This window comes from Schistocerca nitens, chromosome 7, assembly GCF_023898315.1.
Source record: "Schistocerca nitens isolate TAMUIC-IGC-003100 chromosome 7, iqSchNite1.1, whole genome shotgun sequence".
Lineage (NCBI taxonomy): Eukaryota > Metazoa > Arthropoda > Insecta > Orthoptera > Acrididae > Schistocerca > Schistocerca nitens.
In genome coordinates, this window is record NC_064620.1 from 364,554,802 (window position 1) to 364,571,800 (window position 16,999).

A 16,999-nucleotide genomic window follows, 5' to 3' on the forward strand; every position below is an offset into this window, starting at 1 on the left:
GACGACCTTCTCTCAGTCCTAGGAGGTCAATTTATCTAGGTTGCATATTGGGCACTATCTCTTTAGCCATCGCCATTTGTTGAGTGGGGCTTCCCCACCTCTTCGTACTCATTGTGCCCAACTTTTGACTGTCTGCCATTTCCTGATGGAATACCACTTTTTTAACCGCTCAAGTTCCCGTTTGTGTTTGCTGTCTGAGTTCTTGGACGTTTTAGCTTACGATGCTTGGACTGTTGACCGTGTTTTACTTTCTGTTCATTGTAGCAATATGGCGAAGACCATTTAATTTTTAGTTCTAGAACTCTGCTTCTCTATGGCATATTTTACAGACCTTTCTCCACATTCCTGTTTTTAGCTGTCTTGTCTTTTGTTGTTTGGGATTGACATGTTGTCATTTGTAACTCCTCTCTTTGGTTTCGTGTTCTACAGTTTTGGCATGGGTGTGTATGACCAAGTTGTTTTTGTGCCCTAAAACAAAACAAAACAAAACAAAGAAACATCAACTTCAGTGCATTTGTGCACTCGTGGGAGAACATGTTGTTTTGCTTATCCAAGTGGCTAAGTGGCTGTGCACATTCCCTAATAAGGGCAGTAGCCTCCATGATGTGACCGAGCAGTTCATCTCGCACATTCATCTTTTTTTTACCCCTCATAGTTTGTCCAGCACCATAAACAAAAATCTAGTGGCTTAAGATCTGGTGATCTCAGTGGCCAGTTAATTGTTCAACCACGCCACAAATCTAACCATCTAACAGCATTCATCACGGTACAATATCTCCAACAGCCGGCCTCGGTGGTCTCGCGGTTCTAGGCGCGCAGTCCGGAACCGTGCGACTGCTACGGTCGCAGGTTCGAATCCTGCCTCGGGCATGGATGTGTGTGATGTCCTTAGGTTAGTTAGGTTTAAGTAGTTCTAAGTTCTAGGGGACTGATAACCACAGCAGTTGAGTCCCATAGTGCTCAGAGCCATTTGAACCATTTGAATATCTCCAACATAAGCTTTGGAAGAAATTAACAAATGTAACTGATGACATTTTATGTTTATTTCTGTTCTTCTGCTCATAATAAAGTTATTGTACAATGATTGCTTGCTTGATACATATGAAAGTTTTATGTTACAGTAATACTAAATTAAGTGATCATTATGCATATTTTATTTTTAGTTTTAGCAGTGTTGTATCAAAAGCAAGCAGAAGCCGTTGCAAAAACCCAAGTGAAACCAAAAATAGGAACAGGAACGTATAATCTGAGCAAAAATACAATGTTCAAATTCCCTTACTTATAGACAGTTAAATTTTCAATCTCTTGTATGTAAGTGACAGTTAATAAAAAAAGATGAAGCTCTTAACTCATAAGGTTTAATCCAGTCAATGCAATTAATTAAGAGTTCATGTTACTTCTGAGTAATTTCTGGCACAGTTGATAAGAGTTGGTTTTTGCATTTCTGAGTGAGTTGGCTGGCCCATTTCGCACACATTTCGATGAAATCTGTGTAGTCGTCTTCAGGTGTTACAAACAGAGGTCTTGTAAGTGGTCATTCCGTGGACTCAAATGAGCCTGTTGATTGGAATCAAAGCTTGTAGCATACTCACAACAATTGAGGAAAACTGTTTACTCATTCTTAGAAATATTTAGCACAAAATGGGATCATTCACAGAGACAGAAGCCCAAAAGAATCCATCAGTTAGGATTTCTTTTGGTAAAATGTCTGTCGCACAACTTTCGCCAAAAGACAAAACCAGTCAAATTTACAAATTACCTTCTACTTTCTTCTGTTCATGTAAATATGAAACAGTCTGTGCGAAACAGCTGTATGTACTATGCTAAAACATGTATCTACAATGTAAAACACATCGACTTGACAATAAATCTTGAATACAGACTCGCTCTTTCTTGAGGACAATATTAATGCCATCACGTGGCCACTATTTTTCTTATCTACAGGCTTAATTTATAATACTTGCATAATCAGAACTCAATTTGTCTCTTATTACGAATATAGAATTGTAAGTTGTTATATATAAACAAGTAATATACTCAATGTAGAATCAGTGTTGGTGTTCATTTGTCCACAGCTCAAGAAAGTGATTCTAGGTGCACACTGATTGCCTATCATTAGCATAATATCAGATCGGTAGTCACAAATTATAGCTCTAGTACCATACAACGACAAAGCTAAAAAAGATTGTTGTTGTTTGCTCGGATGACTGAAAATCCAATTTGGTGCAGTTGTATCATGTAAATATTCTACTTTTTGTTTTGTGAATTGGTGAATGGTATATTTCATGAAAAGCACATTGTAGTAAACTGACACAGTATCAGATGTTCATGAGTACATTCCCTGCTCCAAAACATAGTCAAAGGGGTAGTACATGAATTTTATTTCTTCATGTTTTCACTAAATCACTTTCAGTGAATGCCTGTATGCTCCTTTTGTCAAGGTAACAACTAATTTTCTCTCCCCTCTTTCTCCAACTAAGCTAATACTTCATCTGTAATGTTTCATTGATATCAAGGACAATAAACACTAAACAACCTTCTTTTCCAAAATTATGATGATGATATTGATTCTTTGATTCTGAAATAGTCTTTAGTATACACTTGAATTACATTGTTTAGGGAGGACAGTATTACATAATAGCGAAATACGATAAGAGCATCACTCCTGCATTTCTCTTTTAGTGACCAACACGTGGACGCTTATGCAGACACTTGGGAAACCTCCAAGCAGGAGGAGGAGGCAGTCATGTCTTGTTGTTGGAGACAGAGTTTTCTTATTTGGAGGTACAAGCCCATACCAGGGACAGATGTCATACCAAGTAATTGAAGATCTGTACAATGAAGGAATTGACTCAAAACTTATGGATCATAATGATATGCATATACTGGACTTTGGTATGTAACATTTATACCTGTAAGTTGCATTTTTGTTTTGAAATTTAACGGTGTTGGATTTTTCATATTTCTATTTTTGAAAGAAGAGTACAATGAATATCAAGAATTCTATCTTCTTAAAGTTGGTTGATGCATGACTAGCCCATTAATACGTCTTGTAATTTTAAAGAAGAGTTCTTATTTTTTATTTCAGAGTGTTATTTAATTTTGCTACTTTTCGTTGTCAGTGTGATAATCATTCCAGCTATAAACAAGTTTGATTATTTTGTAGGAAAATGGCAGACAAAATAAGAAGAAAGCAGTTCAATGTGTTTGGAAACTTTCTGACAATAAATACCCTTTTGTACCTACAAAGAAACATTTTGTCTCCTTTTCCTATTGTAAAGAAACAATGTTAAGGTGAAGGGGGGGGGGGAGGAGGACAGGCTGTTTGCAAGAAAAATATCAGTGTAGTATTGTTGATCTTAGTGTGAAACTGTTAGTAAGTGCAGAGATTTTTGTCACATGGGCTAGAACATGACACACTGACTAGCATGTTATTACCTGGATTATTTGTTGTATTTAGTTTATATCTATAAAATAATAATTGCACCAAGATGGAGAATAGTCACATGTGCTTGGTAACAGTACTGCTATGCATTCTAGCATTGCTTGATTTCGTGATTATAAAATAAGATGATCTGTTTTGGACTGTATGTTGTATTAGCTCTTCAATTAACACTTCTGTAAACTTCTTATGAAATGTTGTTTTCCTAAAGTTGAGAGATACTGAGGTCCCATAATGCATCACCAGATGTTTGTGCCACCTTCTGATATTTATTCAGTTACTTATACAAATATGAGCAAAATGTTTTGTCAAGTGTACCTGCAAACTAGTCAGATCCTGTTGCCTACAAGATATTTATCAGTTCAAGATTTATTACTCGGAACACAATAAAAGTATAAATTCCTGAAGGACTATTAAATCATCTTGTAAGTACAAAAGTTGACATACAGCTTATTCCGTCACAAAGTTTCATCTTCAGTTTCCTTTCTGATTAGACTGGTCCTTCCCTCTTTAAAAATATTGCAATTTATAGATTGCTTTTAGTCCAGTGCTTCTTTCTTTCTTATGTTGCGTGACAGTGACTGTATCAAATGTTTCTTTTTGTTTGTACTAGGCAAAATGAAATTTAATGCAGCTACGTATTCCTGTGCCAACTTTGTGTCTCTTTGACATTCTTATTAGGCTATGTTATCATTTAATCTCTACCACATTTTCTTCATAAAACTGAACATAAATTGTCAGTGTATTTTAATAGTAAAACAAAGAAGTACATAGATTTAATTTGAAAATTGAGCTGCTTTCAGTGAAACTTTGATAAGCTACTGATTAGAATGGTTACAGTTTATGATAATTAATTTTGTGTTTCTTGTTTTTGCAACTTTCAGCACCCTCACTACGAACACTCTGTGCTATGATTGTTATTAATAATCAGTTGGACTACAGCAGCTTGCCAGAGGAGTTAAGGTACCCGTATCTGCACTTCCCTCCATTTTCTTTTTTAGTGTTCCAAGTCATTAAGGCTATAATATTCATTAGATTGAACATAACAAATAGAAAAGGAGTATGTTGTGACATAGAAAACTAGTAAAGTGTGCTAAATCTTTGAATGGTTTTAACACTCTCTTATATTTTTACTTTACATTGTGTTGTTGGAAAGTCCAACAGCTAATTGTTTTAGTTAATAATAACATTTGGAAAAAATAAGAGTAGAGGTTGTGCTTTCCTTGTGGCTGTTAAAAGTGGTTTTTTTCCATATGTTTACAAAATTTCAAATCCAAACTAATTCTCTACAATAGCTAACAGTTATTGTTGATTATTTAGACGCATTGTTAGTTCCAAAGAGCAGGTCCTCAGTGATGTACAGGGTGTTTCAAAAATGACCGGTATATTTGAAACGGCAATAAAAACTAAACGAGCAGCGATAGAAATACACCGTTTGTTGCAATATGCTAAATACTATGGATGCATTTATTCGTGTTAGGTCAAGGATATTGTAGAAGGAGTGCACTGGCTATCTTCTTGAGGAAGCCTTGACTGAATACTGCCTCGCGATTTTGTCTATATCAACCCTAAATTTTGTTTTGTTGTAATAACATACAGTTTGTGGAGCCTTTTCTCATTTGTATTTATGGTAACACTAGGATGAAGGGAAGATATTACTAGCACATTTTTTGCTTTCTTTCCTTGATAGACTGTCAACAAAATATCATCATGTTTTAAAACTTTTGTGGAATACAGAGGACTCTTCAAGGACTTCAGAGCATTTACTGTTCCTACAATGGAGGTTGATTTTTTTTTTTCAATTTTTTTTCTGGTTTGAGTAAAGTGAACTAATTGTCTGTAGTGACAGTTCTGCCAATCAAAGAAACATAAGACGCACCACTACATAATCTGAAACCCTTTCGATCTTGGGATTGTGCCTTATCCGTACCAAGATAAGGGAAACCATTGAGTATACACTTACTTTCAACATCTACCACAAACCAATGTTTTCACCCATACTTGTCAGGCTTTGAAGCCATGAATTGTGTGAACGGGCACCTAGTTTTACTTGGGAAGAGCTGCTCATCTATTGTTATGTCACTTACAGGTATGTAACACATTGTACATTTTTCTATGAATTTATGAATTTGTTCCAGACTGCAGAAACCAATGCAAACTTATCATTCTGTAATACAGAGCATGTAGATTTCTCATCAAACCTCAGGAATCTTGTAATCTCACAGAATCTCTTACTGCTTATGGTTTCCACACAAAATGGTAGACCCCAGGAATCTGACAATAAATGTGAAGGTGTGTACTTCGGCAAGCACTCGCACCACAAGCATAAATAATTGCAATAAATGCTTCTGGTTCTTCTGTGGTCATTGACCAGCTGTCATTTTCTAGTACTCTGTGTGCCTGTGTTACAGAACATTTCAAGATGTTTGATTACATAATTGTCGATGAACAAGTGCCAAGCACTTGATACAAGTTCATGACTTACATTTCTTTTTGCATGTAGTGTAGGTCCAGGAGATTCTCTCAAAATATTGTGATCAGGAAGATGCCCACCTTATGAATTAGGCAATGCTTCTCTCCAGACTGTTCCAACAGGACCAACTTCTTTGTCTTTCATCAGGCTATGAAGAAGCAATCACTTGTTCTACACTCTGAGAAGCAGGATTGTCTCCTCTTCTGTTACATGATTCTTCTCTCTCTATGGAGCACGAATAATAGAACAAATGTAAGAAAGCCACCATAAAATATAGATTAAGTACAGTAACATTGTATGTAGATAAGAATATGATGATCATAAATTAGCAGCAATAATAATAATAATAATAATAATAATATACTTACTAGACTGTAAACTCCATCATCTATATCTGAAGAATCAGAGTCATTAGTGTTACATGATTGATCTTCTCTCAATTTCTGTGGTAAAAACTCTGCCTCTGAATTGTCCGAAAAAAGTTCACCACCATCTGAATCACACTCCATAACTCCTTGTAACTCTGCAAGAATCTCTTCAACTCATAAATACTGTTTCCATTTCATTTCAATCTTCAGTTCACAATCACCGTGAAAGACTTGATTGTTTCAAGGGATGATGAACAATGGTGAACAGAGTCCATTGTTGTCATTTCAAATGGCAATAATATGAATGAAAGTAAATTATTGCACTACAGAGTAAAGTAACCGAGGCTTGAGAATGCATGAGATATGTGTATGGCGTAACTATAAACAAATTAGAATTTTTTTTCTAAAGGGATGATATGACCCTTCTGGTGTTAAAGGTAAAACTGGAAAAAAGTGATAATCAATTAAGTGTTAAAGGTAAAACTGGAAAAAAGTGATAATCAATTAAGTGAAACGAACTGTTGTTGTTGTTGTTGTGTGTGTGTGTGTGTGTGTGTGTGTGTGTGTGTGTGTGTGTGTGTGTGTTTTAATACAACCTGACAATAAATTTCGGTGAATAAAACATTAATGTAAATGAACACTGAACTACAGTTACCTTACTGTCCTTTGAAATAGTCAACTCCCATAACTATGCACCTCTGAACTCTCCAATACATGTCCTGGAAACTTTGCATGAAGTCCTCCTTTGGGATGATGTTGAAAAGCTGCATTACATTTCGTTGGATGTCAGGAATATCATCAAATCTCTTTCCTTTCAAAGCGAGTTTGAGTGGAGGGAATAGGAAGAAGTCTGAAGGATTGAGTTCTGCCAAATATGGTGGATGTTCAAGTTGCACCACTCCTTTTTTGCCAGAAACTGTTTGAAGATATTGGCTGTGTTTGGATGAGTGTTGTTGTGAACAAAACACCAGGAACCTTGTTGTGCATACTCGGGTCGTACCCTGCGTAGACGTTGCATGAAATGGGACAATCTTTCAACATACTGTGCAGCGTTCAACATGGTTCGCTCAGGTAGAAATTCCCTGTGGATAATGTCTTGACTATTGAAAAAAATGGTTATTTGATGTGTGGTTTTTCGGCTCTGACCTTTTTCCGACGAGGTAATGTTGGAGAACCCACTCCTTCGCTGTGTCGTTTCAGGTTCTATCCTCAGTGACAATACGGTTCAAGAAATTTGCTGCCACATCCACCGTTTTGACAAAATCCTGTGAAGCCTCTAAATGTGCCTGCTTCTGATCGTCAGTCAAATTATGTGGCACCAGACGACAACATGTTTTCCTCTTCTGTAACTCCTGGGTAAGGATTTGTCACACGGACTCATGGTTCAGCTGCAGTTCATTCACTATCATGCGCACAGTTAATCGATGGTCCTTTGTGATTAATGTCCTCGCTTTCTCAATGTTTTGTGTCACTGATGGCAGTCGCTGGTCATGCACTATGGGGATTGACAGAAACTTTCCCGGCCTCCTCGAAAACCAGTGAACCACTCGTACACACACTTCATGGACTGTGCTTGATCCCCATGAACATATACCAGCATTTCACGTGTTTCTTTCGGTGTCTCGCCAAGCTTAAAACAAAACGTTAAATTGATACTTTGCTGGTTCATTGTCCTGTTCTCAGTTCAGAACCAATGCACTAAACAAGCACTTCTTCTAACAGGTCTAACACAAAGCACACACAATGCTCAACTGAACTATGGTGCGGGCCGGTTGTCAACATCAGCCGCTATGCAAGTGTAGCGTTGTTAGTCACCAGTGTTGCCCTATTGATGGTTCTGACTTCATTCACCGAACTTTATTGTCAGAGGTTGTATGATGAAAGTACATGCCAAATAAATAAATGTCACGAAAGTAAATGTCACTTGAATTCTTCTTCAAAACATAGCTAGCACTTAAAAACCGAAAAAGGGTCATTTTGACCCCTCTGGGTGTTAGAGTGCTAACTGATTGATTCCTTCACTTCTAGTAGGTCATTAACCAGCTGTGACCCTTGAGGTTTCATTTTATTTTTCACTGTTTTAGTTTAGCTGGCTTTTCATATGTGCTTTAAAATAAAAGCAGTGTTTGCAATTTAACAACCCATGCAGTTATTGGATGTAAAATCTGAACAGTAAGCTGAAACCAAAAATAAGGAGCAACAAAATCTGAAATGTCTTAAAGAATTCATTACAGAAAGATAGACCAAACATTAGTAGGGGATTATGAAAATTCTTTGATATCTGATGAGACAAATACAGTTTCAGAAAACAAAATGATCTAGGTCAGCGCCTGGTAGTTCCAGGCAGCTGAGCACTCTCTTAACAACACGCCATCTGTTTACTTTCTTTAAAATATAATTACAATTTCATGATCTATATGATTTTGCTTGAAGATTCATATTAAATGATAATTTTTTTTCAACTTGACCCTTTGTGACGTAATTATTAGTTTTTTATGTAAAATATATTTAGATACTTTTTTCCTTATTTACTATGAATTTGACACACATCTGCAAGAATGAGAATAACAGTCAGTATAAAAGCCCTTCAATGATCATAACTTTTTAAAAATCAATGTCTTTTTATGAAAGTTTCATTAATTACATAACATTATCAGTTCAGTGACGTACGTATCTCTGTTATTGATTTATCTGGTCGATTATTTCATATGTAGAATGCCAATAAAACAAAAATTACAGAAGAATGAGTATTATTGCACAGCAGTAACTTAGGAATAGAAAGACTCACTTTGAAAACTAGGACATACAAGTCTGTCATGATGTGTGTCAAATATGTGTAACCTCGGTCTGTTATTACACACATCCCCAGAATTTCATGCATAAAATTTATGCTTGAATTCTGCCAGCATATGAATGCAACAGGAAAAAGAAAATTTCCATGTGTCACGATTGTGTAGATATTGGCTGAATTAGATCAGCACATATCTTTGATAGCCTGAGCTATATGAAAGTAATCATTTGCATTATTTTTTCTTTTTAAACAAATCTAATTGTGTGATTGTTTAAGTTGTATGTGATGCATAAAAATTAAAAAATTAAAAATTATGATGGAAAATCCGGGATGGATTGTAACAATATTATGAAAAGTAGAGTTGCTACTCACCGTATAGCGGAGATGCTGAGTCACAGACAGGCACAACAAAAACTGGGTGGTGGGGCTAAGGAAGGGGCTAGGGCAGGGAGGGGGAGGGATAGCAGGGTAGCAGGTAATAAGTCACATCTTCTTTCTTCTCTTGTTTCTTTTAATTTGTGACTAGTCATCCAGCTTCATCTCCTTCACTTGAATCTTGCATAAACACATCAGATGCCACTCGTATCCTACAAATAGCGCTATATAGTGAGTGTCAAGTTAAACCCAGCGCATAAAAGGTACAGTATGCATTAAAAATAATAAATATTGTGTGGATAGATAATACATGAAGCTAGAACACAGTATATTTATATTATTAATTGTAAATGCATTCAGTACTAAATATACAAATGTAGGTACAGGGGAAAGCGGAATGAGTTATGTGTCTTACATAAAAAACAAGCTTATTATTTTCCATTAGTACTCGTTTAATGTAATTGCTTGATTACATAATGTACATGTTAGAAATACATTTATATCTGCTATAGGTGGCACACGTGCCAAAAATTGACATTTCTAACAAACAAATTACATTAATCCAAGAAAGATGTGCATATTATTTACGAGACACCACAGTGCTGGAAGAAATTCATAATTACTACAAAAATTACAATGCTTACGATAGTGATAAATATCCTTTCCTCTTGTATACATTACCTTTCAGACACACTCCCACATCAGTCATTATAGATACATATTTGTTTTTCACAATGTTAATGAACAAAATTGATTTTGACAGTATATTGAAACAGATTCTTAACATTTCCGTGTGTTTATCTACATTTTATACCAGCTAACTGAAATATGCTTAAGAAAGGCTAATTTTAGAAATGGCTGCTAAGATACTATCATATACAGAATATGAAATCAAAATGCAACATCTGAAATGTGGCTGTAAAAGAATGCTGATTAATAAAGTTATAAATGCTTCATGGAAATTATTTCCTGACAGTCTTTTGTATCTTCTCCATTAACTGTAACAACTCCCTCCCCTCCCTCTGTCTCCGTCTCTCCCCCTTGCTCTCTCTCCCTCCCCTCCCTTACCACCTCCCTCCCCTCACTTACCACCTGCCCCCCTCCATCACCTCCTCCCTCTCTGCCACCACCCTTCTCCCTCCAGAACTCTTTTCTACTTAACTTTCAAAATAATGAATTTAAACTACAAAAATATTACAGAAGAATAAGCATACCTTAATAGCACTAATGTCGTACTATGAAGTGACGTGAGAATTGAAAGATTAGTTATGGAAATGAAATATAAAATATTTCATGATTTGCATTAAATGTTTGTGTCATATTGCTTCTTTGACAAATCTCAATCAGTTACATTACTATAGAATTACATGCATAGAGGAAACTTAAACACCTGTACACAACCAGCATACTTCATAAAAATAATACACATCGCCATATTCACAGTTAAGGTCTCCCAGTAAAGTTGTGGATTGCCAATATCCCAAACAGGGCATTCTGAGTACATTATTTATGAATCACAACTATATCTATGATGCCATTTAAATTGGCACATTTTTCTGGATGTGTAGACACAGCATATTATAGTATTTCCTGCTTGATGGCAACTTCTTTCAACTTCTCAATTCTATATGCTTTACCAACAGCCGTATACTTTAGGTCATTCTATTTTATATCAAACACTATCAGGTTTGGCAATCCACTTTGCCATCTTCAGGCCCCATACACTTTATTTGTACCAACAAGCTTATCATTTGGTGGCATAAAACTGGAACCGTGAATCCGAATCGTTATGCAACTGATTCATAAAAAAGGGTCACACCGACTGAGTTGGGAATATAGGATGTATTGAAAGGAAACTTCCCGCCTGTGCAATTCAGAAAAGCTGGTGTTAGTGGGAAGGATCCATATGGCACAGGCTGTGAAGCAGTCATTGAAATGAAGAATGTCATGTTTGGCAGCATGTTCAGCAACAGGGTGATCCATTTGTTTTGTGGCCACAGTTTGTCGGTGGTTGTCATGCCCATGTAGAATTCAGCACAGTGGTTGCAGCTTAGCTTGTAGATCACATGACTGGTTTCACAGGTAGTTCTGCCTTTGATGGGATGGGTGATGTTCATGACTGGACTGGAGTAGGTGGTGACGGAAGGATGTATGGGACAGGTCTTGCATCTAGGTCTATTACAGGAGTATGAGCCATGAGGTAAGGGGTTGGGAGTAGGGGTTGTGTAAGGATGGACGAGTATATTTTTTATGTACAGTGGACAGCAGAATAACACTGTGGGAGGGGTGGGAAATACAGTGGCCAGGACATTTCTCATTTCAGGGCACAACGATGGAAGTTGAAACCCTGGCAGAGAATGTAATTCAGTTGCTCCAGTCCTGGGTGGTAGTGAGTTAGGAGGAGAATGCTCCTTTGTGGCCAGATGGTGGGGCTTCAGGAGGTGATGGGAGAGGTAGGAAAGTTAAGGTATGGGAGATTTGTTTGTGTAGATGGGTGGGAGGATAATTACAGTCTGTGAAGGCTTAAGTGATACCCTCAGTATATGCAATGACCACAGGTGGCTAGGTTGTATGGAAGGGACTTCATGGTATGGAATGGGTGGCAGCTGTTGAAGTGGAGGTATTGCTGGTGGTTAGTAGGTTTGATACAGATGGAGGTGCTGATGTAGCCATCTTTCAGGTGGTGGTCAACATATAGGAAGGTGGCTCGTTGGGTTGAGTAGGACCAGGTGAAGCAAATGGGGGAGAAGTTGTTGATGTTCTGTAGGAATGTGTAGAGGGTGTGTCACCCCTACCACTACCCACACTCCTACCTTCTACGTGCTTCCTAAAATCCATAAGCTTAACCACCCAGGATGCCCCATTGTGGCCTGTTACTGTGGCCCCACTGACAGAATCTCTGCTCTCACAGACCAACAGCTTCAACCTAACCTCCTATGTGAAAGATACCAACCATTTCCTCCACCAACTCTCCACAGTTCCCATCCCTTTACCACACTGTGCCCTGCTCATCACTATTGATGCCACCTCCCTGTACACAAACATTCCGAATACTGCTATTGAACGCTACATTTCTCAATGCCCGATGGATACAAACCAACAACTTCCTTCCTTGTCACCATGACCAGCTATATCCTCACCCAAAATTACTTTTCCTTTGAAGGCATTACCTACAACAAATCTGCGGTAAAGCTATGGCACCCGCATGGCACCATCCTATGTAAACCTAATCATGGACCATCTAGAGGAATCTTACCAAAAAACCAACAATCCTAAACCTCTCGCATGCTTCTGATTCACATCAGTACCTCCTCCATATCACACCTACTAACCACCAGCAATACCTCCACTTCGACAGCTGCCACCTGTTACATACCTAGAAGTCCTTCTGTGAAACCTAGCCACCTGTGGTCATCACATCTGCAGTGATGAGCAGTCCCTCTCAAAATATACTGAGGGTCTCACTGAAGCCTTCACAGGCTGTAATTATCTTCCCAACCGTGTACAAAACCAAATCTCCTGCACCAAGTCTCCTACCACCTCCCAAAATCCCACCACCCGGCGACAGAGGAGCATTCCCCTCATAAATCACTACCACCCAGGATTGGAGCAACTGAATTTTATTCTCTGTCAGGGTTTCGACTACATCTCATCGGCCCTGAAATGATAAATGACCTGCCCACTATCTTTCCCACCCCTCCCACATGGTATTGTGCCATCCACCAAACCTACACAATATACTCGTCCATCCTTACACAACCCCTGCTCCCCACCCCCTTACCTCATGGCTCATACCCATGTAATAGACCTAGATGCAAGACCTGTCCCATACATCCTCCCCCCACCACCTATTCCAGTCTGGTCACAAACATCACCTACCGTATTTACTCGAATCTAAGCCGCACCTGAAAAATGAGACTTAAAATCAAGGAAAAAAATTTTTCCGAATCTAAGCCACACCTGAAGTTTGAGACTCGAAGCAGAGAGAGAAGTTTTAGGCCACACCTCCAAATCGAAACAAAGTTGGTCCATTGTAATATGAGACACAATTTAGGTCGAATAAATGACGATACAGCTACAGTAGTTTGGTTGTCGTAAGCTTAGCAGTTAAGCTTTACCAGGTAGTCATTGCTTTGCGTCAGGCGCTACGTCCATATTTATATGGGTACCCTTCCTTTTTCACATGCTTCGTCTGGTTTGAATTGATTGCTTATTTTTCTTTCTTCTGATAAGTGCCATTCTCTTTGTTATAGGTGTTTACGTCACTCTAAGCTGAAAATGCATTACTGTACTGTGTCACGCATTGTTCATCGCATTCTGATAATGAGTGTTTACGGCCTATCGCCGCTCGCGGCATGGGTTGCTTTTGTGAGCGCTACCACTGCTTATGATTTTAAAAAAAGGAGAGAGAGGAATCGTCTCATTAGCGAAACAATGGCAAGAGACTGCTATTTGTTGTTACTTACACTGCTGCTTTCTTTGATAATGATCAACAAGAACCAAATAATAGGCTGTGTATGATGGAAGATGTTCTGAACGAGAGTTTAGCGAAAACTTTTCTCCGTTTGAAAATCTTTGCAGACGCCTCTTTAGTAATTATATTCTGCACAGAAATTAGTCATCTTAGATTTAAAAATCTAGTCAATTCCCGTGCTTCAATTCTGACTGTATCACTATTAGGCATAAGAATAATACGAATATAAACATGACATGATATGTATATTCTTCCGCGTTTGCTGTTGTCTGTAACGGAACATATTAAAGGCTTTACTTTCCCGAAGTATGCGATACCCTCCAAATTCAACCAGTTTAATGAGTAGTTATGATTATAGAAAAGTTATTGTGTATGTTAACAATGATTGCACAACATGTCTCCATAAACAGTCAACCCATTAAATTATACTGAATAACTGACCCACACAAAAGTTTATATCACTTGATCACTGATACAGCAAATGTCATCATGTAAAAACACTAAGTTCATCTTAAATAATTAATATGAAGTACGAAAAATAGTGGCCAACTTAGGTATTTTGGATCTCCTTAAATAAAAATCACCCAGTGAAACCTATTTGTTCACTAGGAGCGTTTTCACTCAGTATTCACGTAATCAATCCTATTTTAGACGAAAACCAATGTAATTCTTAATAATTCATGTTACTTACTTATTTATGCAAATTAGAGAAGTCAATTGACAAACTTCTAAAAAACGGCCTTTTTGTAACAGAGAATTATTCTGTCAAGTCAACAAAATCTGTCTGTCATTTTCATAACATGTTAAATTATGTCACTCGATGCAAATTAATAACTTTTCTGCACAAATTATGATAACAGATGTACATGTGACTCATAAACTACACTCCTGGAAATGGAAAAAAGAACACATTGACACCGGTGTGTCAGACCCACCATACTTGCTCCGGACACTGAGAGAGGGCTGTACAAGCAATGATCACACGCACGGCACAGCGGACACACCAGGAACCGCGGTGTTGGCCGTCGAATGGCGCTAGCTGCGCAGCATTTGTGCACCGCCGCCGTCAGTGTCAGCCAGTTTGCCGTGGCATACGGAGCTCCATCGCAGTCTTTAACACTGGTAGCATGCCGCGACAGCGTGGACGTGAACCGTATGTGCAGTTGACGGACTTTGAGCGAGGGCGTATAGTGGGCATGCGGGAGGCCGGGTGGACGTACCGCCGAATTGCTCAACACGTGGGGCGTGAGGTCTCCACAGTACAACGATGTTGTCGCCAGTGGTCGGCGGAAGGTGCACGTGCCCATCGACCTGGGACCGGACCGCAGCGACGCACGGATGCACGCCAAGACCGTAGGATCCTACACAGTGCCGTAGGGGACCGCACCGCCACTTCCCAGCAAATTAGGGACACTGTTGCTCCTGGGGTATCGGCGAGGACCATTCGCAACCGTCTCCATGAAGCTGGGCTACGGTCCCGCACACCGTTAGGCCGTCTTCCGCTCACGCCCCAACATCGTGCAGCCCGCCTCCAGTGGTGTCGCGACAGGCGTGAATGGAGGGACGAATGGAGACGTGTCGTCTTCAGCGATGAGAGTCGCTTCTGCCTTGGTGCCAATGATGGTCGTATGCGTGTTTGGCGCCGTGCAGGTGAGTGCCACAATCAGGACTGCATATGACCGAGGCACACAGGGCCAACACCCGGCATCATGGAGTGGGGAGCGATCTCCTACACTGGCCGTACACCACTGGTGATCGTCGAGGGGACACTGAATAGTGCACGGTACATCCAAACCGTCATCGAACCCATCGTTCTACCATTCCTAGACCGGCAAGGGAACTTGCTGTTCCAACAGGACAATGCACGTCCGCATGTATCCCGTGCCACCCAACGTGCTCTAGAAGGTGTAAGTCAACTACCCTGGCCAGCAAGATCTCCGGATCTGTCCCCCATTGAGCATGTTTGGGACTGGATGAAGCGTCGTCTCACGCGGTCTGCACGTCCAGCGCGAACGCTGGTCCAACTGAGGCGCCAGGTGGAAATGGCATGGCAAGCCGTTCCACAGGACTACATCCAGCATCTCTACGATCGTCTCCATGGGAGAATAGCAGCCTGCATTGCTGCGAAAGGTGGATATACACTGTACTAGTGCCGACATTGTGCATGCTCTGTTGCCTGTGTCTATGTGCCTGTGGTTCTGTCAGTGTGATCATGTGATGTATCTGACCCCAGGAATGTGTCAATAAAGTTTCCCCTTCCTGGGACAATGAATTCACGGTGTTCTTATTTCAATTTCCAGGAGTGTATATCTCTTTTTAGTAGTTCTTTGACAATGTTATAGATACAAGCAGCGAGAAGGGTCGGGAAGCAGTCGGAGGCAGTCGGGGCAGTCGGAATGTCACTTTGGTGAAGTGTGTTTCTGTGTTATTGTTTGGGATGGAAAAACAATGCAAAGAACATGTAAAGGAAGTACTACTTTGTGTTGTGTTATGGTCTTTGGTGGACAGTGGAATTAATATGGCCACCAAAGTAATAAATGTTTGATGTTTACGTATGTGTTGGTTTCGCTCGTCCTTTATCATCAAAAGCACATGAAAAACACGGGACCTCATGTGTTTACCCTAGACAACCAGATTTAGAGCCAGCATCAGCATCGAGACACAGCAGCGATCCAGCAAGCAGCAGCGATTACTACAATACAATACATTGTAATGGCGCCAACCTAACATCAAGTGCTAACAAGCTCCGTAAATTGGAGTGAAATAGTGCGATTACAGCAACTAGAGATATCAACGACTAGGCGGACCATTTACAAAAGACTGCCTCCGACTGCTTCCCGACCCTTCTCGCTGCTTGTATTTATAACATTGTCAAAGAACTACTAAAAAGAGATATAGTTTATAAGTCACATGTACATCTGTTATCATAATTTGTGCAGAAAAGTTATTAATTTGCATCGAGTGACATAATATAACATGTTATGAAAATGACAGACAGATTTGTTGACTTGACAGAATAATTCTCTGTTACAAAAAGGCCGTTTTTTAGAAGTTTGTCAATTGACTTCTCTAATTT

General features: G+C 39.2%; 1 protein-coding gene across 2 annotated transcripts in view; it reads left to right on the forward strand.

The window, feature by feature from the left end:
* LOC126195284 (kelch domain-containing protein 3) overlaps window positions 1-16,999 on the forward strand; it is a 169,310-nt gene that overhangs the window by 67,213 nt on the left and 85,098 nt on the right. For both annotated transcript variants that reach the window (XM_049933831.1, XM_049933830.1), the window contains exons 7-8: window positions 2,683-2,895; window positions 4,327-4,405. In XM_049933831.1, the coding sequence (XP_049789788.1) occupies window positions 2,683-2,895; window positions 4,327-4,405 (292 nt within the window). The remainder of the gene's footprint in view (window positions 1-2,682; window positions 2,896-4,326; window positions 4,406-16,999) is intronic.